Source organism: Nelumbo nucifera, chromosome 4 (genome assembly GCF_055504915.1).
Source record: "Nelumbo nucifera cultivar China Antique chromosome 4, China Antique-T2T, whole genome shotgun sequence".
Classification (NCBI taxonomy): Eukaryota; Viridiplantae; Streptophyta; class Magnoliopsida; order Proteales; family Nelumbonaceae; genus Nelumbo; species Nelumbo nucifera.
The window spans coordinates 83,639,382-83,666,892 of NC_142652.1; the positions used below are offsets into that span (position 1 = coordinate 83,639,382).

The 27,511-nt window shown below is 40.7% G+C and overlaps 1 protein-coding gene across 4 annotated transcripts in view; it reads right to left on the minus strand.

The window, feature by feature from the left end:
• LOC104606108 (acyl-CoA-binding domain-containing protein 4-like) overlaps positions 1-24,594 on the minus strand; it is a 33,398-nt gene extending 8,804 nt beyond the window's left edge. For 2 of the 4 annotated variants that reach the window (XM_088903901.1, XM_010271161.3), the window contains exons 1-12: positions 24,195-24,594; positions 23,618-23,688; positions 13,868-13,931; positions 13,712-13,783; positions 12,755-12,919; positions 12,563-12,640; positions 1,650-1,760; positions 1,379-1,445; positions 1,216-1,277; positions 752-891; positions 229-355; positions 27-141 (exon numbers count right to left, since the gene is read on the minus strand). In XM_088903901.1, coding sequence (XP_088760027.1) covers positions 27-141; positions 229-355; positions 752-891; positions 1,216-1,277; positions 1,379-1,445; positions 1,650-1,760; positions 12,563-12,640; positions 12,755-12,919; positions 13,712-13,783; positions 13,868-13,931; positions 23,618-23,688; positions 24,195-24,353 — 1,231 coding nt within the window. In that variant the 5' untranslated portion in view covers positions 24,354-24,594. Of the gene's footprint in view, positions 1-26; positions 142-228; positions 356-751; positions 892-1,215; positions 1,278-1,378; positions 1,446-1,649; positions 1,761-12,562; positions 12,641-12,754; positions 12,947-13,711; positions 13,784-13,867; positions 13,932-23,617; positions 23,689-24,194 lie in introns of all 4 variants that reach the window. The other 2 variants (XM_010271160.3, XM_010271159.3) reach the window with 1 other exon arrangement.
• Between the last annotated feature and the right edge of the window lie 2,917 nt (positions 24,595-27,511).

Below are 27,511 nucleotides of genomic sequence, written 5' to 3' on the forward strand. Positions count from 1 at the left end.
AGAAATCGAAATACACGATAACATACCACTCTTATTATCACCTCCACCAACAATGAACCAGTTCTCTCCAACTGTAACACCTGCATGTCCAGCCCGTGGAGTAGGTATTTCACCTTGTTGAGTTGGTCTTGACCATTCCATCTGGCAACATCCATAACATGAACACTGTCAATGATAACATTCCATAAAATGCAATTAGACAGGTGCCAGAGAAAGCAGATAGCTTACACTCTGCAAGTCAAGAACATGCAGATCATTAAAGCATGTAGCATGTGAACCCCCACCAAAGATAAGAAGGTACCGCTCTGCATGCACTGCAGCAGCATGATCTGACCTTGGAGAAGGAGGGACTCCCCTACAAAATAATGAAGGTAAGTAAGATTCCAGTTTCATTGAAATTAAAACCTAATATGGTCATTCTCTTACAAGGTACAATTAGCTCCATGAGTTGGTCTGAAGTTTGTATTAGGTACAAATAAAGAAGATATTTGAGAAGAGTAATTTTTGAAGACAATAAGAGTAGATATATGATTAACATGGAGAAAGAAAAGGCAAATAAATAGATAAAATCACATCAATTTATAAGGGAGTGGCAACAGTCATCATACATTGTGCTAATAAAGGGGTGGAAGTGTTCAAACTTCAAACACATTGAAGATATGGGACAAATTTGTTCTGAACTCATTCTATATCATTGGTTTCTAATAGGGGGCACAAATGTGAGTTTTTGAATTCAAGAGAAGAGTCTTACACAGCATCAATTTCATCCCAGGTCATGGTCTCAAGATCAAGAACATGCAGATCGTTCAGGAGAGATCTCTTTGCATCTTCACCACCAAACATGACTAATGTTGTACCAACTAGAGTGACTGACTGACCACCACGTGAGACCTGTAAAATGTAAGTAAATATATATGAAATAAACAAAAATATCATGGAAACAGAGAAATAACAAACCAAGTGAAATGAGGTAGGCAAGATGGTACTTCAAGAAATAAAAATGTTCCTTGTAAAGAATGCAATCACAAAACAGCACACAAAATACTTAAAATCTAATCATGCATTTTGAAGTTTTTATCAAAATTATGTTTTTAGTGGATCCTGAACTCTAGATGTTAGTGGGAAATCATCCAACCCTGATAAAGCCATACTTACAATTCATATGGTTCCATTATTATTTTTTGTTAGGGGAGGGGGGAAATGTGTATAAAATACCGGTGCTTTTCCATAAGTCGTTAAGGTTGACCACGTACACGTTTGCAGATCGAACGCCTTCACTGTCATGAGAAAACAAATTAGAATAAGTAAAAAGCATAAGAAAGATGACACGTTGCTAAGTTAAAATATGACTATATGAACAAGAAAACAATATGATTACCTGTTACAGTCTCAGAAGGGTCCTTTGTATGTCCCGCAATGGAAAGAAGTTTATTTTCCCACAGTATCTACAGGAAAAAGAAATGATGAACTAATGCCACTATCCACTAAAAAAGGGTCATGTACCAGTCAAAAACATTCACTAAAAGTGGACATTGGCATCACACTGAATTCTGAGTATTACACACAACTGATTTACTAGTTCCTTGCAGAACCTCACATGTAAGTTAGAAAACCATAATAGCAAATTCAAAACCTCATAACACACTAACCAAGGAATGACCAGCACATGGGGCCGATAGTACTGGAGATGAAGATTCTGAAGACTCAGTTCCCGCCCTAATCTCTACCTTGGACCATGTCAAACTTCTCAAATCCAAAACCTGCATTCACCCAAAGTTGAAGGAAAATCTTATCTATGGCAACCTGGGCACATAAGCGAAACTGAAAAACTAGTTAACTTAGCACTGGCAACCTATGCTATCCAAATATGGCAAGAACACAACTAGACAAAATATAGAATTTACACTAAAACTTGAAGTATCTAACTCGACGTGACATGACACCATTGTATAGGTATCCAAGTATCATATATGGCCAAAAGGCAAGGTAAATAAAATAATTATCTACAACCACAAATCTGTGCATGTGTGCATTGAGAATCTCCTACAATAATACAGGAATCCGGTACATAATAATTCTGGAGCAATAGTTCCTTCATACATTTGTTTATTGGAAACCAACAGTAAAATTTATTCATTTGTGGAAAAAGAATGTGTTATGTACAAAAAGTACCAAGCACTCCAAAAGAAAGTGGCTAACTTCTACTACCACCTAGCCCCTTCCTGTAGTGATTACTATTAGTGAGTATATAACTGTACCCTCCATTGTCTGAGGGCCGTTCAATAAAGGTTGAAGTGGCTGAACTGAATGACTGATTGCTTTGTCATTCACTAAATTAATTAATTAATAAAATATTACCAGTAAAGAAGAATAAATTTTATTAAGTTGAAAAAAAAATACAGCCAGCAGGAGAATACAAACACAACAATTGAAAAGAATTACAAAACTGCCCAGAATAGATCTTGTCTGTACACTCCTTGTTTTGCTAGCGAGTCAGCATCCCATTTGCAGTCCTAATCCAAGTGAAAGTGGCATTGAGCTCCCTTGCTAAACTTTCAATCTCTCGCAAGGAATGTCTATAAATCCAGGGAGCGTTACCTCTGAAACTGGACCAAGAAATCACCAGTTTTGAATCTCCTTCAACCTCCAAATTTTTAAAATCTGCTTGTTTGGCTAGTTTTAATCCCTGCAAAAGAGCATGAAGCTCAGCCTTTATGGAGTCACCTTCCCCTATAGGCCCTGAATACATAGCCAGAACTTTGTTTGTTGAGTCTCTGAAAACACCCCCTATACCTGCCAATCCCGGATTCCCTATGGAACTGCCATCAAAGTTCAAACTTTAACTTATTGGCAGGGGGTTTCCATTCCATCACCATCTTTTCTTTCTTCTTAGTTGAACATGCCACTTCTTTCCAAGCCCACAGGATATCAGCCACAGAGAAGCTTTAGAACAGCTTGAGTGTTTTTATCCAATGAGCAACTTTTATCTTTACAGCTTCCACCAACTCTTCTTTTGGTCTGTGTAGAAACCACTGATGTGGTCCCCACCTCTTTCTATTGTACTCGTATACAACTACTAGTTATTTAAGTGTCAGTCCACAATTAGTTAGTCTTTTATTAGGACTTTAATTGTTGTCTTTTATTAGGATTTTAATTTTGCCATGTAAGCAGTCTTATCCTTACTTCAGAATTAATATAAATAGAAAGAGGGGGCGGCAGATTAAGCATCCTCTTCTTTTCTGAAATCCTTCCTTCGAAATCTTCTTCTCTTCTTTTCTCTTTCTCCTCTCATTCTCTCCTTTCATCCTCTTAATTTCCCGTTGATTATACACCACAGCTTGGGCTATCAGTAGTCTCATACGACTACATGGTATCAAAGCCAACCTAGGAAATCTTATGATAGTCTGACATGGCCGGCTGCATAAGAATTTCCTAGGGTTGGAACATTTCCAGCAAAAAGGATCATCGGCTGAGTCTTGGAGATTGTTGGTGAAGCATCAGAGGATGACCAGCAATCAGGAAGAGTTAGAAGGAAGAACCCTCAAGATTAGGGTTCAGACTTGTTTTTGAAGGTTGCGGCCATAAAGTCAGAAGGAAGAACCCTCAAGATTAGGGTTCAGACTTATCTTTGAAGGTTGCAGCCAGAGTTTTGCTGAAGTAAGTCAATCTTTTCTATTAAAAGGATTACCTTTTCTGGTTATTTCAAAAGGTTCGACTGAAAGTTTTTTCCTCCTGAACTGTTCTTGATACATTAAAAGAATAGTTTTTTTGTTACTTTAAGAGGTGCGGCTGAACTGGTTGTGTTCTTGGCTTGTTTCTTGACCTTTGTTCTAGGCTCAAGATTCTAGTTTCTTGACTGTCGCCAATTCTAGGGCTGCTGTTAGTTTCAGCCTTGCACTCTCAGCCCTGCACTCTAAGGTTATCTTTTTTGAGTGGATTGCCGACCTAGAAGGATAAAGTAGGTTTGGCTGATTGTAATTACCCAGTCTCAGTGATACAAAAGGCATTTGTTAATCTTTTCTTGACAAAGAATAGAGTTTAAGAGCCAAGGGGAAAACTATTTAGGGGCTGGTGGTGCTAGTAGCATACCTGAGAACAGTTTTCAAATTACCACTATAAAATTTGATGGGTCAAACTACCTAGAGTGGGCCCAATCAGCCATGATGGCTACTGGGGGTAGAGGAAAACTAAGTTATTTACTGGGAGATGTCAAGGGACCATCCAAGGAGGACCAAATATATACCAAATGGGTTCAGGAGAACTAGTTGGTTATGACATGGCTGTGTAACTCCATGCAACCACATATCAGCCAAAATTATTTATGGGCAAAAACAGCTAAAGAAATTTGGGATATCATGAAAGAAACCTACTCCCAACCCCTCAATGTTGCTAGGGCCTATGAGCTAAAATGTAAGGTGAATAACCTTAAGCAAGGAGAGAAGCCAGTCTCGGTTTATTTTTCCACCTTGAAATCCTTGTGGCATGAGATTGGTCACTTAGAAACAATTGAGTGGGAAAGCCAGAAGAATGCACAAACCTACAGAAAGCAGGTTGAAACCAATAGGGTATTTGAGTTTCTAGCTGGTCTGAACTCTTGAGTATGACATTATGAGACAACAGCTTCTGACAAGAGACAGTGTGACTCTATCACAAGCTTACTCTCTAGTGCATAGTGAAGAAAGTAGAATGAAAGTTATGTTACAGCATTCGCCACTTGAATCAGCCTGGGCAGCAACTAAACCCAAGTTTGGGGGGGATAAGGAGAGAGATATGAAGAAGGAAGACAAGAAGGACCTAATATGTGAACATTGCAGGAAACCTAAGCATACCAAAGAAACCTGTTGGAAGCTACATCCTCATCTAGTTCCCGCAAAACTCAAGAACAAAAAGGGGAATGCTAATACAGCTGTTACTATTGATTGAGCAACCTCATCAGGCACAAGAGCAGCACCACTAGACACTCTAGCTGCTATCCGAGTTGCCTTGACTCAGTTGGAAAAGGAGGTTGGTAATTCAGCATCATCATCTCAACCAGTCACAACATCAGCTCCTCCCACCTCAACATTTGCTCATTCAGGTACACGGGCCTCAGCTTATCATGCTTCAGCTCCAAGTAACACTGAACATTGTTGGGTAATAGACTCAGGTGCATCTGATCATATGACCAGTTTGCCTTCACTATTTACTACCTATCACTTATCCTCTGGTAAAGACAAGGTGTCTATTGCTAATGGATCACTTGTTCCCATTTCTGGCAAGGGAGACATCAAGTTGTCTAGTGCCATTTCCCTATCTTCTGTTCTGCATGTTCCTAAACTTAGCACCAATTTACTTTCAGATAGCAGCATTACTAAAACCCATAATTGCTCAATAACCTTTTTCTTGATCGATATGTTTTTCAGGACTTGGAGACAAGGAAGGTGATTGGGACTAGCCGTGAGACAAATGGAATCTATCTGCTTGGAGGAAGTTCACAGTGGGACGGTAGTGAAGTTACAGGGTCTTTTGTTTCTCAGCCTATTGGTCAAGCCATGCTTTGGTATAACCGATTGGGTCATTTATCCTTTAGGTCTTTGAAAAGCTTGTTTCCTAGTTTATTTGAATCTATCCAGATGTCCAGTTTAAAGTGTGAAAGTTGTGAGCTTGCAAAGCATTGTAGAACAACCTATTCATTAAGTAATAAGAGAAATAATGTTCCTTTTGACATTGTGCATACCGATGTTTGGGGACCATATCACATCACTGCTATGGGGGGTACAGATACTTCTTGCTGTTTGTTGATGATTACACCCGATTTTCTTGGGTCTACTTGATGCGTTCTTGAGATAAGGTCCCTACCCTAACCCAGACCTTTCATCAGATGATTTTAACCCAGTTTGGGGTAAAAATCAAAATTTTCAGATCCGATAATGCGAGAGAATACTTTAAAACATCACTAGCCTCTTATTTTCTTGACCATGGGATTATCCATCAGAGTACCTACCCTCATACCTCTCAGCAGAATGGGGTGGCTGAGAGAAAGAATAGGCACATATTGGAAGTAGCTAGAAGTATCATATTCAACTCCAATGTGCCTATAAATTTCAGGGGAGATGCCATTCTCACAGCTGTGTATCTCATCAACTGAATTCCTTCACGGGTTCTTGACATGAAACCCCCATTCACTCATTTATATCCTGATAAAGAGTTGTTTTCTGTCCCTCTTAAAACCTTTGGTTGTACCTGCTTCGTGCAAACTCTTGGCCCTCACTGTTCCAAATTTGACCCTAAAGCCTCAAAATGTATTTTCCTTGGTTATGCACAAACTCAAAAAGGATACTGCTGCTACGAACCTGCTTCAGGAAAGAGATTTGTATCCATGGATGTAACTTTGAGGATGTACCTTATTACTCTAGGGTTTCTTCTCAGGGGGAGTGTAGTACAATTGGGGTTAACACATCAGAAGTCTCTTTACCTGTTCCATTGAGTGAAGAGGGATGTAATGGGGAGAGTTGTCAAAAATGTTGGGATTTGAGAGTTTATCACAAACGATGGAGGCAGGTTGATTTCGGTCATCAACAGTCCAGAACAGCCCCAATTCCTTCTGAAGATCCAAATCCAGGTACTACATCTCTTCCAGCTCCCATTACAAATGAGCCTTCTGCTCTTGAGCCTTCTCCATCTTCTGAGCCCTCACTTCCATTGAATGACCTTGACCTTCCCATTGCAGTCCGTAAAGGCAAACGCCGTTGCACCTCATCCACAGTCCATTGTATCTCACAATTCTTGTCCTATGATCACATGTCTCCCTCTTACAAGTCCTTTCTTACATCAATTGTTGATATTCCCATTCCCAGAACAGTACAGGAAGACCTGACCATTCCTGAGTGGAAAGATGCAATGAAGGTAGAAATGGATGCCCTTCTGAGAAACAATACCTGGAAGCTAGTTGATCAACCCAAAGGGAAAAAACCAATTGGATGTAGATGGGTGTTTACTGTGAAACATAATGCCGATGGTTCCATTGAAAGGTATAAGGCCCGGTTAGTTGCAAAGGGATTTTCTCAGACTTATGGTATAGATTACTATCAGAGTGTTATTATCTCTTGCAGCCGGTTACTCTTGGCCCTTGTTCCAAATGGATGTTAAAAATGCCTTACTCAATGGAGACTTGCAAGAAAAAGTGTACATGCAGCCACCTCCTGGTTTTTATAGTACAGAGACAGGTAAGAAGGTTTGTCGATTGAATAAAGCTTTGTATGGACTAAAACAGTCCCCCAGAGCTTGGTTTGATAGATTCAGACAAGCCCTTGAAAAGTTTGGCTATGTGCAGGCTCAATCAGATCACACTTTGTTTATTAAGAAAGTTGATACTTCCTTGACTCTACTTGCTGTATATGCGGATGACATTGTAGTAACAGGGAGTGATAACAGCGAAATTGAGTCTCTTGAGAAACTTCTCCATCAAGAATTTGAGGTAAAGGACCTGAGAGAGCTACGATATTTCTTGAGTATTGAGGTAGCTCGGTCCAAGCACGGAATCTTTGTTTCTCACAAGAAGTATGCCCTTGATTTGTTAGAAGAAACAGGAAAGTTGGGTGTTAAGCCAACTGATACACCTATTGAACAGAATCACAAGATTAGTGCAGAAGGTGGAGAGCCTCTTGAAGATAAAGCTATGTTCCAAAGATTAGTTGGTAAACTACTATATCTTTGTCTTACACGACCAGACATCAGCTATGCAGTCAGTGTTGTTAGTCAGTATATGCACTCTCCCAGAACTACCCACCTACTTGCTGTTGAGAGGATATTGGCATAGTTAAAGAGGTGTCCAGGCAGAGGTGTACTATTTAAGGATAATAGTCACATGAAGATGGAAGTTTACACAGATGCAGATTGGGTCGGTTGTGTTGATGATAGAAGGTCTACCTCTGGATTTTATGCCTTTGTAGGAGGTAATCTTATTTCTTGGAGGAGTAAGAAACAAAATGTTGTTTCTCGTTCCAGTGTCGAAGCTGAATATCAGTCCATGGAAAATGGTGTGGCTGAAATACTATGGTTGAAATCATTGTTTGATGAATTGGGTATTACCTATGAGAAACCTCTAATGTTGTACTGTGATAATCAGTCTGCTATTAATATAGCTCATCACCCGGTACAACATGACATAACCAAGCACATTGAAGTCGATCGACATTTTATTAGCGAAAGGGTTGAATCTCAAGAAGTTTGTCAACCATATATCAGCTCCAACATGCAACTTGCTGATCTTCTCACCAAGGCTGTTTCAAAGAAGAAGTTAGAAGCAGATCTATGCAAGTTGGGAATGACAAACATCTATTCCCAACTTGAGGGGGAGTGTAGAAACCACTGATGTGGTCCCCACCTCTTTCTATTGTACTCGTATACAACTACTATGTGGTTCCCACCTCTTTCTATTGTTCTTGTATACAACTACTAGTTATTTAAGTGTTGGTCCACAATTAGTTGTTAGTCTTTTATTAGGACTTTAATTGTTGTCTTTTATTAGGATTTTAATTTTGCCATGTAAGCAGTCTTATCCTTACTTCAGAATTAATATAAATAGAATGAGGGGGGCGGTTGATTAAGCATCCTCTTCTTTTCTAAAATCCTTCCTTTGAAATCTTCTTCTCTTCTTTTCTCTTTCTCCTCTCATTCTCTCCTCTCATCCTCTTAATTTCCTGTTGATTATACACGACTTGGGCCGTCAGTAGTCTCATACGACTATAGTCTGCATTTTCCATTAAATATTCTTGCATTCCTTTCCCCCCAAATCATCCATGCCACAGCTGCCCTCACTGATATCCACATTGTTCTTCCCTTTGTCGGTTGCCTTAGGAAGTTTGGGTTGAAGAGGCTCACTACATCCTGTGGGGAGCTCCACCTGCAACGAAACAGAGAGCAAATAGACTTCCAAACAAAAAGCACACAAGGACAGTGGATCAGTAAGTGAGAGAGGGATTCACCATTCACAAAACAAAGGAAGCACACATGAGGGAGAGGCACATATGAGGCCTCCTCATTTGAAGCATATCACAGGTGTTCACCTTTCCAAGGAACATTTTCCATCAAAGAGTTTGAACTTTGGGTGGAATGGGCTTACTCCAAACCTCTTTCACCAAAAAATCCCCCCCAGAAGAATGGACAAGGGAAGGGTGTTAAAGAATGCAACACAGGAAAAAGAGACATCGGAAGAAGTGGACCAGACTCTAGTGTCCTCCAAAGATTGGACTAGAAAAGCTGAATTGAGGTTATCAAAAAGGATTAATAACCTTTCACACTCACAATCCCTTAGACCTCTCCTAAACCAAAAGTCCCAATTCGCACCGGATTGAGAAAAGGTGATGAAACTTGAGATAGGTCTCTTCTTATAGTCAAAAATCAAGTAAAGATCGGGGAAAAGAGAACAAAAAGGAGAGTCACCCCACCAAAGGTCTTCCCAAAACAGAACCCTAGAACCACAACCCACATCATGACTAATGAAATTAAGAAAAGTTGGATATACCTCTTGAATTTCTTTTCAAGGAGAGTTCAAGGTAGATGTCGAAGCAACCTTTGCATCGCAGCCATTATTCTTAGCCCATGAATGCTTTCAATAACCTTGTGCCACAGCCTGTTTCTTCCAATGGAAACCTCCAAAGCCGCTTTCCTAGCAACAAAGAATTCCTATGAATTAAATTCCCCAACCCTAAACCTCCCTCTTCTTTTGTCTTGCAAACTTCTTCCCACTTTACTAGATGGTCTCTCTTTTCATTCTTGGGCTCCCAGAGAAAGTCCCTCATAAGTTTCTCTAACTCCCTTGCTACCCTCACTGGGACTCTAAAAGTGGACAAGAAATAAACGAGGAGGTTCGCTAATGTTGCTCTAATTAAGGTTATCCTTCCACCAATGGATAACTAATTTCTCTTCCACATAGCCAATTTCTTCATAAATCTCTCCACCACTAGTTTCCAGAAAACCTCTGATCTAGGGTGTCCACCCAAGGGTAAACCTAGGTACTCTAAAGGCCATTGTTTGATCTCACACCCTAACATCTCTGCTATCACCCTCAGACTTTCATCATCCAGATTTATCCCTGCTACACAACTCTTTACCCAATTAATCTTCAAAGTGGAGACTGATTCAAAGGAACTAATGACTTCTCGCAGATTTAAAGCAGATTCAAGGTTGCCTTCCTCACAAAATAGAATGGTATCATCAGCAAACTGCAAATGAGTTACAGCAACCTCCAAGCTTCCTACCGTCCAGCCTTTAAACAGATTATTCTGATCTGCCTTCAAAATCATCCTGCTTGGGACATCTACAATTAATGTGAAAAGAAAAGGAGAAAGGAGGTCCCCTTGCCTCAATCCCCTTTTAGCCAGAAAGTAATCTCTTACCACACCATTAATCAAAATCGAATATTGTACAGACCTTAGACAACCCTTCATCCACTTCCTCCACCTCTCCCCTAACCCAACTTTCTCCATGACTACCAAGAGGAAAGACCAATCCACAAAGTCATAGGCCTTCTCTATGTCCAGCTTACACACCAAACCCTTCCCTTTCCTCCTCTTTTCTACAACACATTCATTGGCCACCAGGATCGGGTCTACAATTTGTCTCCCTTCAACAAAGGCTGCTTGTTGTTGTGAGATTTCCGCTAGTAACACCCCCTCTTTAGTCTCCTTGCTAGCACTATGATTTTATAGAGACTACCCACATGGCTAACAGGTCTGAAATCCTTGGGAACTTTTGCTTCCTTCTTCTTAGGGATTAAAGCAATGAAAGTTGAGTTTATTCCTTGGGAGATTTCCCCTTCCAGAAAGAATTCATTGAAAACTTCAAGGTCTCTTTTGATCAACTCCCAACACTATTGAAAAAAGGCCAAGGAGAAACCATCCGGCCCAGGGGCCTTTGACCTATCCATTGGGAAGATTGCCTCTTTTATTTCCTCTGAAGTAAAAACACTCTCCAAAGCTTTTGCCTCAGCTTCAGACACCTTATCCCACTGAAGATCTGGAGGCAATAGGCTTCTCTCCCCCTGGTTCAGATAAACACTCTTAAAATGGTCAACAAAGGTCATTAATCACTCCTTCCTTGGTAGTCTCTATGCCATCCACCTCCAACCTATCAATCTGGCTTTTCCTTCTTCTTCCACAGGCTAAGGAGTGAAAAAATCTTGTATTGCCATCCCCTTCTAGGAGCCATTTGCATCTAGACTTCTGCCTCCACAAAATCTCTTCCTTTCTAAGGATCTCTTCTAAATCATATTTTAGCTTCCACCTTTCCTCTCTCCCTTCGCTACTCAACAATCTAAGAGCTTCTTTTTTATCTAACTCCTCAATTCTTGACAGAATTTTTCCTTTTGACTCCTCCACCTTCCCAAAGAGGTTCTTGTTCCAATCCTTTACTTTCTCTTTTAAACCCCTTAGTCTCCTCAAGAAATTATCCCTTTCTTACCTCATCCTCTCTCTAGCTCCCTCCACCAACAGTTGGTATTCTCTACAAAGGTGGGATCCTCTAGCCACATGTTTTCAAACCTGAAAGAAGAGGGGCCACCAAGCAATGTTCCTTGGGTTAGACAAATAGGGCAATGATCCAAAGTAACCCTAACCAATGCTTTGGAAACAAGATCCTCCCACATAATCTCCCAATCCACCGAAATATTTGTCAACACTCAACTTCAGTTATGGCCATTAAGGAGCTCAGGACCTCCTTAATAATTTAATCATTAAAGGACAAACCAACAAGTCATTGTTCATCAACTTCAATTGTTATCAAACAGTCCCTTGGTGTAATGGTAAAATCTCTGGCCAACAAGCATGAATGGGGGTTCAGGTCTGAGTAACCACTTTGTGACAATAAAAGAAGAGAAGAAGAAGATAAGAAGAAGGTTAGGATCCAGTCTACTCCTCCCAAGACTCCAGATAGATGGGACAACATTAGGTAATTGTGTTTATATTTACCCTTTCCTTGGACAAAGTAGCAGTAAAACCATTTTCTGGCCTTTAATCCCATTTCCAGAGAAAGTGTTTTATCTCTCATGATACGTTAATATTGTCAGAGGGTGGGCCTTGGCACAACAGTTGGGTTGCTCCATTGTAACCTGGGTGACCAGGGTTCGGACCTTGGAAACAGCTTCTCTGTATGTGCAGGGTGATATGTTGATATTGCCAGAGGGTGGGCCTTGGCGCAACGGTTGGGTTGCTCCATTGCAACCTGGGTGACCAGGGTACATCTGTCCCTCCCCAGACCCCACATTGCCAGGAGGCTCGTGCACTGGGCTGCCCTATATGTTGATATTGCCACAATTCTTGGCTATTGTTCTTAATCCATCCCACCACCACCCTAGAGTCCCCTTCCACCTTTTGGTTCCCTGACAATTCAGCTCTCATGGAATCCCCATTAACAATAGGCCCTGATATAAGTCCTTCATACATTATAAGAGACAATACAGGTTCAACAAATAGCTGGTCATAAACATGTATGTATATGTATTAAAAAAGTTCAAAAAATGGCTCACTATTTACACAAATGTTGCAAAAAGGAAACTACCACTACAAGCAAATAGAAAGCATACCTGGAGATCATTAAGGTAACGACCATTATGGTTTCCACCAAAAATATACATTTTATCTTGAACCACTGCTGCTCCGTGCTACAAAGATTGAAAGGACTCGGTAAAAGAATGGTTCACATTTTTTGATACAAAAGCAGCACATAAATAAGAACATGAACAGAGCATTAGGAGTGCTCAAAAGAGGATTGATACCTCATATCGGGCTTTTGGACGTTGACCAGATATAGAAGGTGCAATCCATTGATCATAAACCCCAACTGAACCAAGGCCCTCCAAGACAACATCCTTATCTTGAGTCTCCAATAGACTCCCATTTTCAGCGGAAATAGTCTTTGGCTCAGGAAAAGAGTCCCCATTCTGAGTGACAACTTCAAATTTTTGAGTCTGAAAAAATAATAATCAAAACATAGTAAAATATGGCCTCCACTGTGAAAACAGAAAAATGGTAGGCAGCCCTACCAAAAAAAATTGTTTGCTTAAAAGCATGGTTGTTATAATTAATAGTGCCTTGTTCACTTTTTCCTGGCTAGAAGGGTATGGAATTGGAAATATATATATATAAGCATTCACAAAAAGAACTGGAAAACAGGAGAATTATCTGGAAAATACAAAAGACAGATGCCCCTATTTGAGCACTAGACAAGCACATTCACCAGTTTTGCTCCTCTGGAGATGTGGGAACAGGATACACGGTGTCTCCTAACAAGGAGAAAAGCATATAAAAATGTACAAATTCACCAGTTTTTCTCCTCCGGAGACAACATGGGAACAGGATATATGATGTTCCAACATGGATCTCCTAACAAGAAGAAAAATCATATAAAATGTATGACTCAGAGCTTGAAATAGATAAAAACCAAGCATTCTAGGTGTTTCCATTATTAACATGAATCCATAATCATAAGATTATACTGTAAAACAGAACCTGCAATAAGGTTCTTGAGATTCCCATTACGGATTATTGATAAATCTAGACTTGAAAGGGCAACCCATAGAGAACCAGATTTTGGATATTTGTACAAGGCAGCTCCATTGTCATCTTTGCGAGTTCAACAAACACAAACTCGTATTCATAACTTGTGTTTATTTTCTGGTGGAGAGAGAGGGAGGGAGGGGAGGGACGTCCAATGTGTATAAATTTGAACTCACATTCATCTCCACATCTACAACAGGCTCGACAACATACTCAGGAACTCTTGAATACCACCCCGGATCTTCTTCCTACTCAAACCAATGATACAAAAACAGTCAGCTATTGGAGAGTCTAAAATACATTGCAACAAAATGAATCTTAACTTTCTGTACCTCCAGGATTTTCACAAAAAGGCGCATCGCCTCTGTTGAAGCCATGTTTCCAAGCCCATTCCAACTATAGCAACAGAAACATCTTTCAGAATTCAATAATTAAGAAAGTAAAAAAAAAATGATGAAGGAATTAGACACATAATGATTGCAGATATAAAAACACATGAAGATTAATTGATCAATGGAACCTTAAGTGTAAATAGACATGATTCCTTTCCTTCTTTTACTTTAAAACCAATGCTCTTTATACAAGTGTCAGATAAAAGTTTCTATGGTACAGCTTGATGAAGAAATTATATAAAGGCATTATGGTTATCAAATTCATTTAAAAATAAAAGTTAAGGAAGAATTAAAAAAAAAAAAACACCACTTAGACTCAGTAGATAATTTTTCTAAGCTTTTCTTATCAGTATTCTCAAAACCTCATTTGTTAACATGTCAGATGAGATCAATTGCAGCTTCTTGTAGTAATAAAATTATGTCCATGAAAAAAGTTCCAAACATACAATTATTTTGCATGTAAGCCAATAAAATTCTAGGAGATTATCAGAAAGACATCTGGGAAGAGGTGTTTATGTTGTTCCTATAGCCACTCTACCAGTATAATATGTGGGTAAAATAAGCTATGAGAATGTCTTGGACTAGAATATACTCTAAGGTATATTAGGAGGAAAAAATCATGTATAAAACAGAAGCGCTGTTGGAGTTGCAGAGCAGAGTGCAACTTTAGAACTTGCAACAAGGTATTCCTAAAAAGAGGTTCAGGATGATGAGATTTAAATAATGGTTACAAAGGACCATTAAGCTGTTTGCATGAGAAGGAATACTAGGTTTTTACCTTGGGGAGAAGAGTCATAAACCCAAGTACAGGTATTTTCAGCACTAGAGGCCAGTGAAGATTCTCAAAATCAGATTAAGGCTTGTTATGGGACAACTTCAGTTTGAGTTTGGTAGTTTGTTAAGCAGGAAGCAGATAGGTATACTTCTAGCATACGTTTTGGGGAACCTGGCAAAAAAGGTTTGGAATTTTGATTTTGAGATAAATTTCAATGCTTCAATGGAATCCTCCCAATTGCCTTTGCACCCCACACCCCAAAAGAAAAAAGTTGAATTTCCATAAAGCTGAATTTGATGGCTGCAGTTTGGGAAACACAGAAAGATCCGGAATAGGGGAAGCCTTTAGAAACAGCGAAGTAAGCATATTGGCTCTATATTCAAGATCGATAGGACATTGGAACTCAATTAGAGCAGAGTTGATGGCAGTTCTACGTGGGCTGAGGCTTGCTTCATCCTTGATAACAGAAACTCGAGAGGTAGAAGGGAACTCAAAATGTAGTTTGCTGGTCAAGTGGTTATGCAAGAAGAAGACAGGTCCATGGAACAAAACTAAGAACTATCTATAAATGAACTCCAAAATCGGAGGTGCTAATAGGTATTGGTTGTGTTGGGGTTTGATGCCCAAAGAAAGCAATGGGGTGGCTAGCATGGATTATGGTGCTAGGTACAATGATATACGTACCATTCTTTCATCCATATCAATAAAAATTGAACTTTTAATGATCAAAAAAATTCAAGGCATCAAAAAATGAATAAAAGCTACATGAGATCCAGATGGTCAAAGTTGTAAAAGATGGAATCACCTTACTACTGTTGTAACTGATCTGGTTATTTAGACCACAAAGGGAGAGTGAGAGCCAATATTTGTTGCTAAATCCCTAGACAATATTCCAGAGGATTGACTTGCTATACATGGGGACATGTCAGGTGTCCAGGAAAATGAATCTATGAGCAATGGTGCAGATCAGGATAAACTTACACAAGTCTCGAAACAATGCAAGGCAGAGCAGAGGTTGGCACAAAGGTATTCAACAAAATGCTGATAGGGGCACAGAGAAGGAATAGGAAGATCAAGCAAAGGAAGGTAATCAGAAGCTTTCTAACACAAAATTCAAGATATGATGGAAATGGAACAAGAAAATGAAAAAGAATGTGATGATGAAAGGTTGTATTTTCCTTGGCCTTAGCCAAGGGTAAACCAATGGAGTCATGACAATCAAGAGATTGGAATCCATGACAATGTGAACTTCCTTTTTAGTAGATCTTGTCGTTACAAAGCTTATGGCCAGTCCTGCAAAGAAAGGTGATCCTATGGATGAGAACCTAATTGAAAAAAATATACCCAAGGAGACAAATGGCTCAAATTAGGATTGGGTGACAGTGGAAAGCAAGATGAAGAAAAATAACTCTAAATCCAAGAGTATCCAGGAGATAACTCAATCAGGAAATGTTCGTAGATCCTCTAGAATAAACAAAGATTACCACCCCCGTTACTCTTAAGTTACTTTTGTTCTTTTGTTTGTTTAGCTTTTCCTTTGTATCAAGCTCCGACTCCTATTTTTGTTTCAAGGGTAAGGTCGCATGCCCCCCCCTCCTTTTAATTATTAATAAATTTTTCTTTTCTTTTAAAAGACAAAAAAAGTATAATTATAACATAAATTTCAGTCTTCTAATCTCTTTCTTGTAACACTCAACTCAACTCAAATAAGCCTTGTCCAAACTAAATGGGAATGACTTCATGAATCCTATTCCAGCATTCTGCTCTGTTCAGTGCCATATCCATTGTTAAGTTTTAGGCCTTTAAATCATTTCTCATTCCTTCAACCAAATCTCCTTTTGGTATGCCTCTAGCTCTTCAGGACCCTTCATCATGTAACAGATCACTTCCTTTTTTTTATCAGTAACAGTAAAACTTATTTCATTAAATACAAGAAAAAAAATGGTTGAATTACATATAGTACAAGAACGCCCAACATTCAATTAGTGAGGCTGGCCCCTGCCCGTCATTCTAGTACCCCAAATAAATTGTTTTCTATGTACCCTTTATCTGGCCATGGCATCTTCCACCACATTTAATTCTTTTAAATAATTCCAGTGCTGCCATGGTCCTTCATTGTTATATTTGAGCTAGTTTATCACCACCTTTGAGTCACCTTCCACAACTAGTTTCTTAGGGTTTAGGTTCTTACTAATCTGAAGCCTTGCAATGCAGCTTTCAGTTCAGCCTTGATAGAATTTCATTTCCCAAAAGGGCCTGAATACAGGACAAGAATATTCCCTCTTGTGGTCCATAAAAACCCCCCCAGTTCCCAACTCTCCGGTGTTTACCCAATATCTGTCAAAGTTATTTTACTTTTCCTTCATTTGGTGGAGCCCAATGCACTGAGACCAAATCCCTACAGGTAGTAGTAGCTGCAGCTGTACTCCACCCTCTAATCAAATCTTTTTTTAAGGATAAAGATAAAAAAATTATTAAAAATAAAAAGGAAAAGAAATACATTTGAGGTGATAAGATATCACCAAGGAACAATAACAGCCCCATACACCCAAGATGTCCCAAATACCCCACAGCTTACAAACATGAAAACCCAACCAATCTGAGTGAAGTACCCAGGAACCAATCCAAAGCAGATCCCCATTGAAACAAAGACCACGGGCCCATCAGCTGACCCAAATCAAAACCCCTTCCTGAAACACCACCCTCAGTCTTCATCCGTGAGAATATCCTCCTGAGCTGAGACATCCTCATCCCATCCCTTAGTTCCTTTCGGATGGACTTTTTTCTTCAATTTCTCTTCCTTTTTTCTCTTCTCAAATTCCTCAAAGGCCATCCTAGCAAACCCCTCACCACCCCAGAAAAACAGACCCAGGCTTTTCCCAATCGTAACCTCTCTATCCACTATTTTCTAGAAAGCTGCATAGCCTGCATCATCTGAATCTCTGTCAATAATATCACTACTCTACTGCAACCTGTTCTCATCAGGGTCAGACACAACACCACTCAGCTTGTTCTCCTCATGTTCCTTCACCAAAAGGGGGACCAATTACTGAACTTGCTTCATTGCCCCCCTTTGATCAATACCAAGTATCCCCTTGCCTCTCTCTTTTCCTCCCGTACACCCCTTTGCATTTCTTTTAGGTCCTGCCCCCACCAAGCTGAGTTTTTAGCCTTGAAAAAAGCTATCACATGTACAATGTTATGGTTTCTCAAAATACTTAATTTCTTGCAGACTATCCCATTAGTCTGTTCCTCCTCCTTCCCCTCAAGTTTGCTTCCTCAACCCAAATCAACACCCAACCTATCAACCTTTATCTCCTCGTAATGCATACGATCCTCGAGAAAGTTTTCGCCTTTCCCTTCAATGGATTCATCACCATCTGAAACTCCCTTTCCTCCAACCTCACCTTTACTTCCCAGTTCAACATTGGCACTAACACTCCTTTTCCAAACTGCCTCCTCCCCCCCTTCCAACCTCTCTGATTCCGCAGAGACAAGCTCTTCTGGAGCCATCAGATTTGGTTTTCCAGGTTCACACCCAACCTCTAGGGGAATCAAAACTGTAACCCCGGGTTTGGAGGAGCGACGATTCCCATTGGGATCCCTACTAACCCGAGAAAAATGTCCAGCATCGCGAGTCACGGGAGAATGAGTGTAATCGTCAAAAGTCACTAGTGCTCCACCTATGATCCTCTTCCTACCTTTTTTGTCAAACTTGGCAATCACCTAGATCCATCTTTCTCCCTTTCTTTCTCTAGCCTCAGTCGAGATTCTCCTTCCTGTTATTCAATCCTTTTAAAATTTGGTCTGTTAAGCCCGGGATTCTTTTTCTTGCCGAATTTCCTTTTCTTGAACTGATTCTCCTTCCTGCAAATGTGCTTTTCGGCATTGCAAACTTGAGCTTCCTTCGACATTTCTTTTGGGCAAGAAAAGATCTTTTTTCTTTTTTTGTTTTTTTATCAATAACCAAGAATTTCATTAAGATTAAATAAGAAGTATACATACAAGCAGAGGGAAGTAAGCTATCTTAACTCCCTTGCAACCAACAAACAAAATTATAGGATTAGAAATGAGCCCAAAACAAAGAATCCCTAATCACCCCTTGCTTTGCTAACCCATTCGCAAATTACTTAGCAGATCTCTTCACCCAACTGAATTTTATCTCAATATCTTTTGCCAGCCATTTAAATTTTTTCCTTTCATTGTTGTAATTCCACATAGCAGTCTTGTCTCCTTAGCCATCTTATTACCACCTCCAAGTCCCTTTCAATTATCAGTCTCCTAATGTTCAACTCCCTTGCTCTTTGAATTGCCTCCAATGCCACCAAGACCTCAGCCCTTGGAGAGTCACCCTCTCCAATAGGGCCAGAACAGATAGCTGAAACAATCCCCTCCTCATCCCTGAATACTCCCCCAATACCTGACAAACCTGGGTTTCCAAGGCCGTTGCCATCAAAATTCAGTTTTAGGAAGCCTAATGGGGGAGGTATCCAAGAGGGACTTATGTCCCTTTTAACCTGGGCAGAACTTGCTATCTCTTTCCAACTTCTCAATAGGTCATCCACAGTGAAGTCTATTATGAATAAATCCAAAGATTTCACCAAATGTGCCACCCTAATATGAATCAACTCAATTAGGTTATCAATGTTTCTTTCATGTTCTGAAAAAATTCTTGAGTTTCTTTCTTCCCATAAGGTCCAACACACTGCAGCCCTCATACGCCTCCACATAATCCTTCCTCTTTTCATTGACCAACTGAAGAAGAGGAAAACAAACTTTGTACATTCATTGGGGGGTTCCAAGTAGGGGTGTCAAAGGACCGGTTTCGGGTTGGACTCCGTCCAAATCAAAATCCATTTGGACGGATAGGACGGCCCAATAAGACGTATTGAATTTGGACAGACTGGATGGACCAATATGACATATTGGATTGGACTTGGTTCGTCCATAATGAATTTATATTGGATTGAGCCAATATCTGGTCCATTGATAGAAGATAACAACATAGGTGTCAATGGACCAGGTTTGAGTTGAAACCAATCTAAATTAATAGGAATTTGAACAGATTGGACAGTCTCTGGACTGGTCCAAAATATTCATTGGACTAGATTGGACCAGGTCCATTTGTAATGGACTCACATTGGACTGGACCGGATCGGACCAAATCCAGTCCAATTGACACCCCTAGTTCCAAGTACACCCAAAAAGTGAGAAAACCCACTCCCATACAGTTTTAGCATAGTGGCAAGATACCAAAAGGTGGTAACCAAATTCCCCATCTGCCTTGCAGAGAATACACCTATGCGAGGATAAACAAGTCTTGAGTCTCTTTCTTTGAAGCAGATCACTTGTGTTGATTCTTTCCGTGAAAGTTTCCCAACAAAAACTCCCAACCTGAGGAGGAATGGGCTTGCACCAGACCTCTTTAACAGGGAAAGACAAACCAGGAGGAGCAGGTTGCTAAGTGAAGGTTTTGAACAGAGATGCACAAGAAAAAGAGTATGAGGGTGAGGAGGTCCAAAATCTGCTGTCCTCCTTTGAAGGATCCAAGAAAACGTTTCCAAGGATGGCCAGAAGGTTCAAAATGTTACCTAAATCTGTATCCCTGATAACCCTTATCAATCCCAAATTCCACCCAAATCCTAAAGCAAAATCAAAAGGAACTGAGAAGGAAAAAATGGTCTCATTTTTCAAGTCAGAGAGAGCATACAAAGAAGGGAATTGGTACATTAAGAGAGTATTCCCCACCCAAGTTTGTTCCCAAAATTTAATGAGGTTTCCTGAGTTCAAATCATACCTGACCCAAGGGGAGAAAACTAACAAACTGGAAAAGCTGATGAGGGAATTTTTGTGGGAGCTAGGAGAGGAAAAGAGGGACCATAGGGTGGTGTGGGAGGTGGTTACTAGTAGAAGGTCATGGATGGCTTTCCACGGAGAAGTACAAGTAGTCCTTGCCAGAATTACAGGATCCCACCCATTGTCCTCCCGACCATGAATGCCAGCCACTATCTTTGCCCACAACTAATCCTTCTCTAAAGGGAACCTCCATAACCACTTCCCCAATAAAGTCGTATTTTTTTTCTTATATTTCCAATCCCAAGACCTTGTTTCTTACTTCTAGTAACCACCTCCCACGCCACCCTATGGTCCCTCTTTTCCTCTCCTGGATCCCACAAAAAGTTTTGTCATCAACTTTTCCAGTTTGTTAGAGACCTCTGTTGGGACCTAGAATACTGACAAAAAATAGACAGGTAGATTAGCTAGTGTAGACCTAATCAATGTGATCCTTCCTCGCAAAGAGAAATAATTCTTCTTCCAAGAAGCAAGTCTTTTCTCAAATCTTTCCACCACCGGAATCTAGAAGCTTGCTTCCTAGGGTTATCTCCTAGGGGAAGACCAAGTACTGTACAGGCCACTCCGAGATTGCACACCCTAGAGTATCTGCATACTAATCTCCCTTCTCTCCACATTCACTCCCATTATGCAACTTTTCTCCAAGTTCATCTTAAGATTTGACATTTGCTCAAACAATTGTATCACCAATTTCAAGTTCCTAATTCAACTCATGTTCCCACCTTCACAGAGAAGTATTCTGTCACCAATGGTGGGCAAGACAAAATCTTCATGCGAGTACCCTATTCAAAGGTAGCCAATGGTGGTCGTGTGTCACGACCCTTTAACTCACCTTTGATTCCTGGAAGTGGTTCACCTAATCCCGCATGCTCTAAATGCCCATAGATCCCTTCTTGTATTGGTAGGGGAGACACAGCATTAGCAACTATATTTGAACAGACGCATAAAAAATGCTTCAACAACTTTTAAGGCTTTGATCTAATAGGTAGCTTTTGTATGTATACTTTCCTTGATTAATTTTAAAGTTCTTGTCCTGTCTTTGAAGATTCTATTGTTCCTATCTTCCCAAATTGTCCATAAAGATGTAACCTAATTCATCTCAACATGATTCTCCCTCTCATGGTGGGAGAAAGAGCGAGGGATCCCTTGAAAAGGGATTCATGGTTGTCAGGCTCTCTCCACCTGCCACCAAAAATGATCAAAAGCCCACTCCCAAAAGCTAGTTGCTAGCTGACAGGAGATTAATAGACGGCATATTGATTCTAACTTGCAAGGCACAAAGATCAAACATGAGGTGACAAACACCAAAAAGGCCTTCTTGTTTGTAACAGATCATTTTTTTCTTGTGATACTCCCTAATTCTTTTGGTATAAATATTGTAACTACTTGCCTAAATCATGTAATTATGGAAACCTTGTCTATGGTGTTGGTAGATGTAAGGGGAATATTGTTATATTATAGCACTTCACGCAATAGTTTAAAGGCATTGTAGTCATTGTACTATCTCTCATTATCCTTTTCCATTGCAACAACCTATCTACTACAACTATATAAAATCCAACTCATAGACATTTTGGATCCCCCTAAAAAGGAAATTTCATGAGAAAAATTAGAAAAATGTTGGGGATAGGATATTGCACACCATGAGTCAAATAAATATTGCAAATTGCATTCCCTAAAGTAAGTACACAATGTGCCCAAGTACTATAGTTGGATGTCTTGGGCAATTCTTTAACGATTGATCATTATTTAACATGAAGATATTTCTTAGATGCTTGGACTTGGAAAATTTTTCATAGAGGCCAAGCACTATTCAAGGTGCAAATACTAAGATTCAATATTAAGGCATCCCCAATATTCAACTGCTAAGAGGCTGTCCCCATGTGTGACCCACTCTAAGCAATTTGATTACTCAATGAAACAAACAATAGAAAAGGCGGAAACTTTTCAGGAGGGATCAAGAAAATTCAGCTTTTCATTTTGTTCAGCTATTGAGGATAACCAGAACAGAGAAACCAAAAAAAAAAAAACTTCTATCAGCCATTTTTTACAATGATATGGTTTATTAATATTATAATTGCTGATTTTAAGGGTTAGTGATTAGTGAATTTGTAAAATGATATGACGATAAAATGTCATTGAAACAGGCATTCACTTCACTGAATTGGAAGGTGAGTATTTTAAGCGTGCTATTTGAATTTAAATTTCATCCTACAAAACAGACTTTTTTTCTTTTTCATTGACACATTGCCTAAAACATGAATTTATAATAGTAAAATCAGAAGCTAATGACTTTATCACCAACACAACTTCTTCAGACCTGGGGGCAATAATGATCCACTGGTTCAAACCTATTTTATGAAATTGAATTAATTTTTATGCAATGATTGGATTCTAATATTTTTAAGGGTTAGTGATTGGTGAATTGTAAAATGTTATGATGGTGAAATGTCAACAAAATAACCATTTATTCACTGAATTGAGAAATGACTATATTAAAGGTCTTTTCTAACTGAATTTAAACTTCAGTTCACAAAACAGAAGTTCTTTCCTTTTTATTGATGTAATGCATAAGTCGTGAGGTTTGATGGTTGTAGTAGTGAAATTGGAATCAGATAATTCTTTAACACCAAAGCAAATGTGAAAATATTCTTCCATATTTTGATAGTGGTCGCTAACTTCTTCAGAAGCGGGGGTACCTCATTTAAACAAGATCCACTTATTGAAATTTTATTTGTGAAAATAAATTAATTTTAAATTTTTAATGCAGTGATTGAATACCAGTAAACCAACCAATCCAATCCCATTTGTATTAGAAAAATACAGAGAAATTTCTAAATTGGTAAAACATGTTGCATAGCTCAAATAATCCGTCAATCAAGAAGTGCCTTCAGAATAAACGGCACAGTGGCAATTAAACCGATGTGTCTAACAATTATCCCCAGAAGAACTCAAAACTTAACCTGCCAAGTAATTTCAGAAGGTCTGCATGGTCGTCATACATCACACTATGCAAATTAAACAACGGAATTAAAAAACAATGCAAAATCCTGCACACAAACCTCGTCCACTTGCTGCTCTCCACAGGATTCCAAGCTCGTGGTTTCGGAACATTACAGGGTCCTACAGTTGCCTGCGATAGTGGAAGTGGTTTCAAAATAATTCAGTTGTTTCAGTGTTTCTTCACAAGCTAAAACTAAGGAACCATTGAAATAAGCCCAGTTTGAAACAATATTAGCCAACAAGGACACCTAATTTCGGAATTTCCTAGTTTCCCTGGCACATCCAACGAAATGCCCCAAATTAACAAACAGTCAATACATAATCCCGCAAGAACCTCATTCTCAGAACTAATTCATTTCCGATCTGCCCTCGCCTACACTGGATCAACATTCCACCGACTGTAATTTCAATTCATATTCTAGATCTACCTAAATCTCAACGGGGAAAAAACAGCCCGCCCCAAGCCGACATGAAATAACAGTTTTCAGCATGATACTACACGATAATAACGAAGTTCCTGAAAGTTACATTTACGCAAAGACTAGTAAACGATCCCGGAATTCTCGAAGCAGAAAACTAGATCCAGGGAAGAAACTCTGTGAGAGAATAAATATTTCGCAGAAATTAAGTGATTACTTGTTGATACAGTCCGTAGAGTAACAATGCTACGTCGTTCTGGAACTTCGAGATCACGCCTTTGGAAGAACTCGGAGATCCGCCAAACCCTGCATATGAAGCTGCGGCATAAAATCTCTCTGGATAAGCGAGGCCAGAGCTTGCCCTCGCCATCGCCATTTCTGCAAAGAGATGGAGAGGGAGCGCTAAAGACTCCAACAAGAGGAGCGGAGCACGGTCGAACGAAACGCTTTCTGACTTTCGGCGTACAGCTATTTATAGTGGCGGGTCCGTACGGACACGGCAGGTATATGAGAAGTTCAAGAAGATCTCTTCTTTCCTTCCCGGGTATTATTGCTGCCGGTTCCGACCTTTTTCTCTATCTCGAGTCTCGACGACAGAAGTGAAATGAGCTCACGATAAAAACTAAAACACGCCGGAGTGTACAATAAACCTGACAGACAAGAGTTCGGATCTACCGCACTTATCGTGCACCTCCATTCAATTTTCGACAGGTGTCCTATTACATATATTTGTTTGTTTACACGTGTAATAAAGCACACGTCACAAACTCACAAAGAATGCAAGTGCCCGATAGCCAGTAAGTGCAGCTACCGAGATACGGCTAATGCTGACGACGCATTATCAGAATCTATTGATTTGGAATCTCAATTCCCGATATACAAGCCGTTTTGATTCTAAACCAACGGCTCCCCAGGACGTTTAATGTTCCCAAATCCGAATAAAAAAATTCCAAAATAGCGGTTACGACTTACGACTGTTGTTACCGGTAAGAGAAGAGTCTACGACCATCGGTGTAGACCATGTACAAACTGCTTGTACATCGAACGAAGGATGCTGAACATTCCAAGGGAAGGGAACATTCATATACGGAACGGGATCTGTTCCTCGAAACCGGATCTGCTCCTCACACAGGGCTCCTCGCGTGCACATCCTATCATGCATTCGGAACATCTCCCATAATTATAAGTTATTATTCACGGGAGATGTTTTCAATGCACGGTGGATCTACATGTGAGACGTCCATGTGTGGGGAGCAGATCCCATTCCCTGTTCTTCACATATGGGCACTTCACAGGCACATCCATCATGCATTAAGAACATCTCCCGTGAATAATAACTTATAAGAGAGATGTTCTCAATCAGGGTAGGATTTGCTCCTCACACGGGACGCCTCACATGCACACCCACTGTGCATTGGGAACATCTCCCATACTCCCATGAATAATAATTCATAAGTATGGGAGATGTTCCCAATGCATGGTACGATGTGCGTGTGAGGTGCGAGTGAGGCACCCTGTGTGAGGAGCAAATCTGGTCTCGTCTAATTCTCCCAATATCATATTCAGTAGTTACTATCATACTCGCACCGTACTCATATCAACTTGCAACCGTCTATTGGGAACATCTCCCTATTTATATGTTTTCATTCATTGAGAATCCCAATGCATAGTTGTCATGGTCTGACACAGGCTTAGCCTTGCCTACGTTTGGCAGACTTACGTTAAGGGACATCACCGTCATTTTTGCCAGTAAGATTATTGAGAAATCTCATGTCATCTTTAGGCAAACTACCAAAAGCTTAGCATACTCTTTGAGGATGGGTGGTCGACCTCCTTGGGTGCCTAACCTTGGCACTCCTACACCAACATCCCTTGTGAGGTGGCCCTAGTTAATGGCTAGCATGGCTACCAGGGTTCCTCATGGGGGCAGTGCATGGACCGGCACTGCGCCATCGACACTCAAGGGAGGCTTGGCATGCGAGCCTGGCTTAAGCATGACCCTTCACCACGCCAGCCCCTTGCCTAAGCTGAATGAGCTATCTCGTTGCCCCTAGCACACGGGTGTGTTCCAACCCAGCAGTTGCCTATCCTCAGCGGCACATTGGGTGCCTACATTATCAGCATACAGGAGTTCCTTCACATTGGCACCAAGTCACCTCTCATCATGGCCATCCCCCTTTAGCACATAAGTGGTGCCTCCCATGAACCAGCAAAGTGCCCTAGCCATGAGCCTTGAGGTCATGATCTAGTGCTACTGACTTTGGTGGAGCCATCTCATCAGGCAACTCCAAGCCCCAAGCACACATAAGGCTTGTCCTGTCCTGCTTTGGCCTGGACGCCGCACGGGTTTCTTCCACTGCAAAACTACCCCTATGATAGTTGGTATCAGAGCAAAATGCACACAGATCCAATTAAAGCGGTCATCATGACAAGCAACACATCGTGGGGTGCGGTACCTTGGCACTTCCACTTGGGTACAAACAAGCAAGCAACACATTAGGCCTGGCAAGAGGCCATTCATCGTGTCCCCATTCCAATGACCCCAAAACAGCGCCCTTGTGGGGGTAGACGCATTGGTCGTTGTGCTCATGCAGGGGCAAACGCATGAACCATTTCCTGGAAGGCATATTGTGGTGGTTTGAGTGGGGAAGTGCCATGCTTCCTCACGGACATCAGTTGTTGTTCATTTTAGTGAGTTGTGAGCGGCGCGCCTTTATCTTGGTTTCATGACGGGTGAGCCATTGTTCCGTAGCTTTGTCTGAGGCACTACTAAGGCGGGGATAGTAGTCCGGAATTGGTTGGTGTCAACGGTTGGTCAAAGAATATCACTGAAGTGGCATTTTTGCACAAAATGGGTCATTGGCTGAAGCCACAATATTGGAATGTTAGGTATGTGGGTACACTGGCCGTTGGAGCATTGCAGCCCTACACCGGCAAAGCATCGGAGGACATGCTCAGCTCAACACACTGGCGGAACATTCACAACAACAATCACACATCACAAGGCAAGTGCATGTTCGGAAACATCACGGGTAAAAGCTGCCACACTCGCGCACATTGCGGTCAGATCTCCTTGAGGCAGCAGCACATTGGGCCCCCTCGAAGCGAAGAGATAGCCCGAGTCGGCGAGGCAAAGTGTAGTTTCGAGGGCCAAGAGAGTATAATCCATGGACTAGGTTTGAGTAACCCGCACACGGCGAGGTGAAGTCTACAGGCTAGTATGGTGAAAGGGTACCCAGGACACATCGCCAACAGTAGGAGTAGACTTATCACATCGTGTTCGGTAGCACCACCGAAAAGCTACCAAGAAGACGGTCGAGCCTTGAGGTAAAGATGATACATGGGGCAGACCTCCACAAAGCACACACATCCAATTTCTTCGAGGGCCCTTCTCACACACTTTCAACGGCATAGCCATCACACGGTTTGAGTAACCTCAACACAGGGGTTGAAGTCTAGGCAAGCCAGCATGGTGAAATGGTTCCATCCCCATAAATGGACACCAACATAGGTGAGACCCAGGTTGGCCAGGTG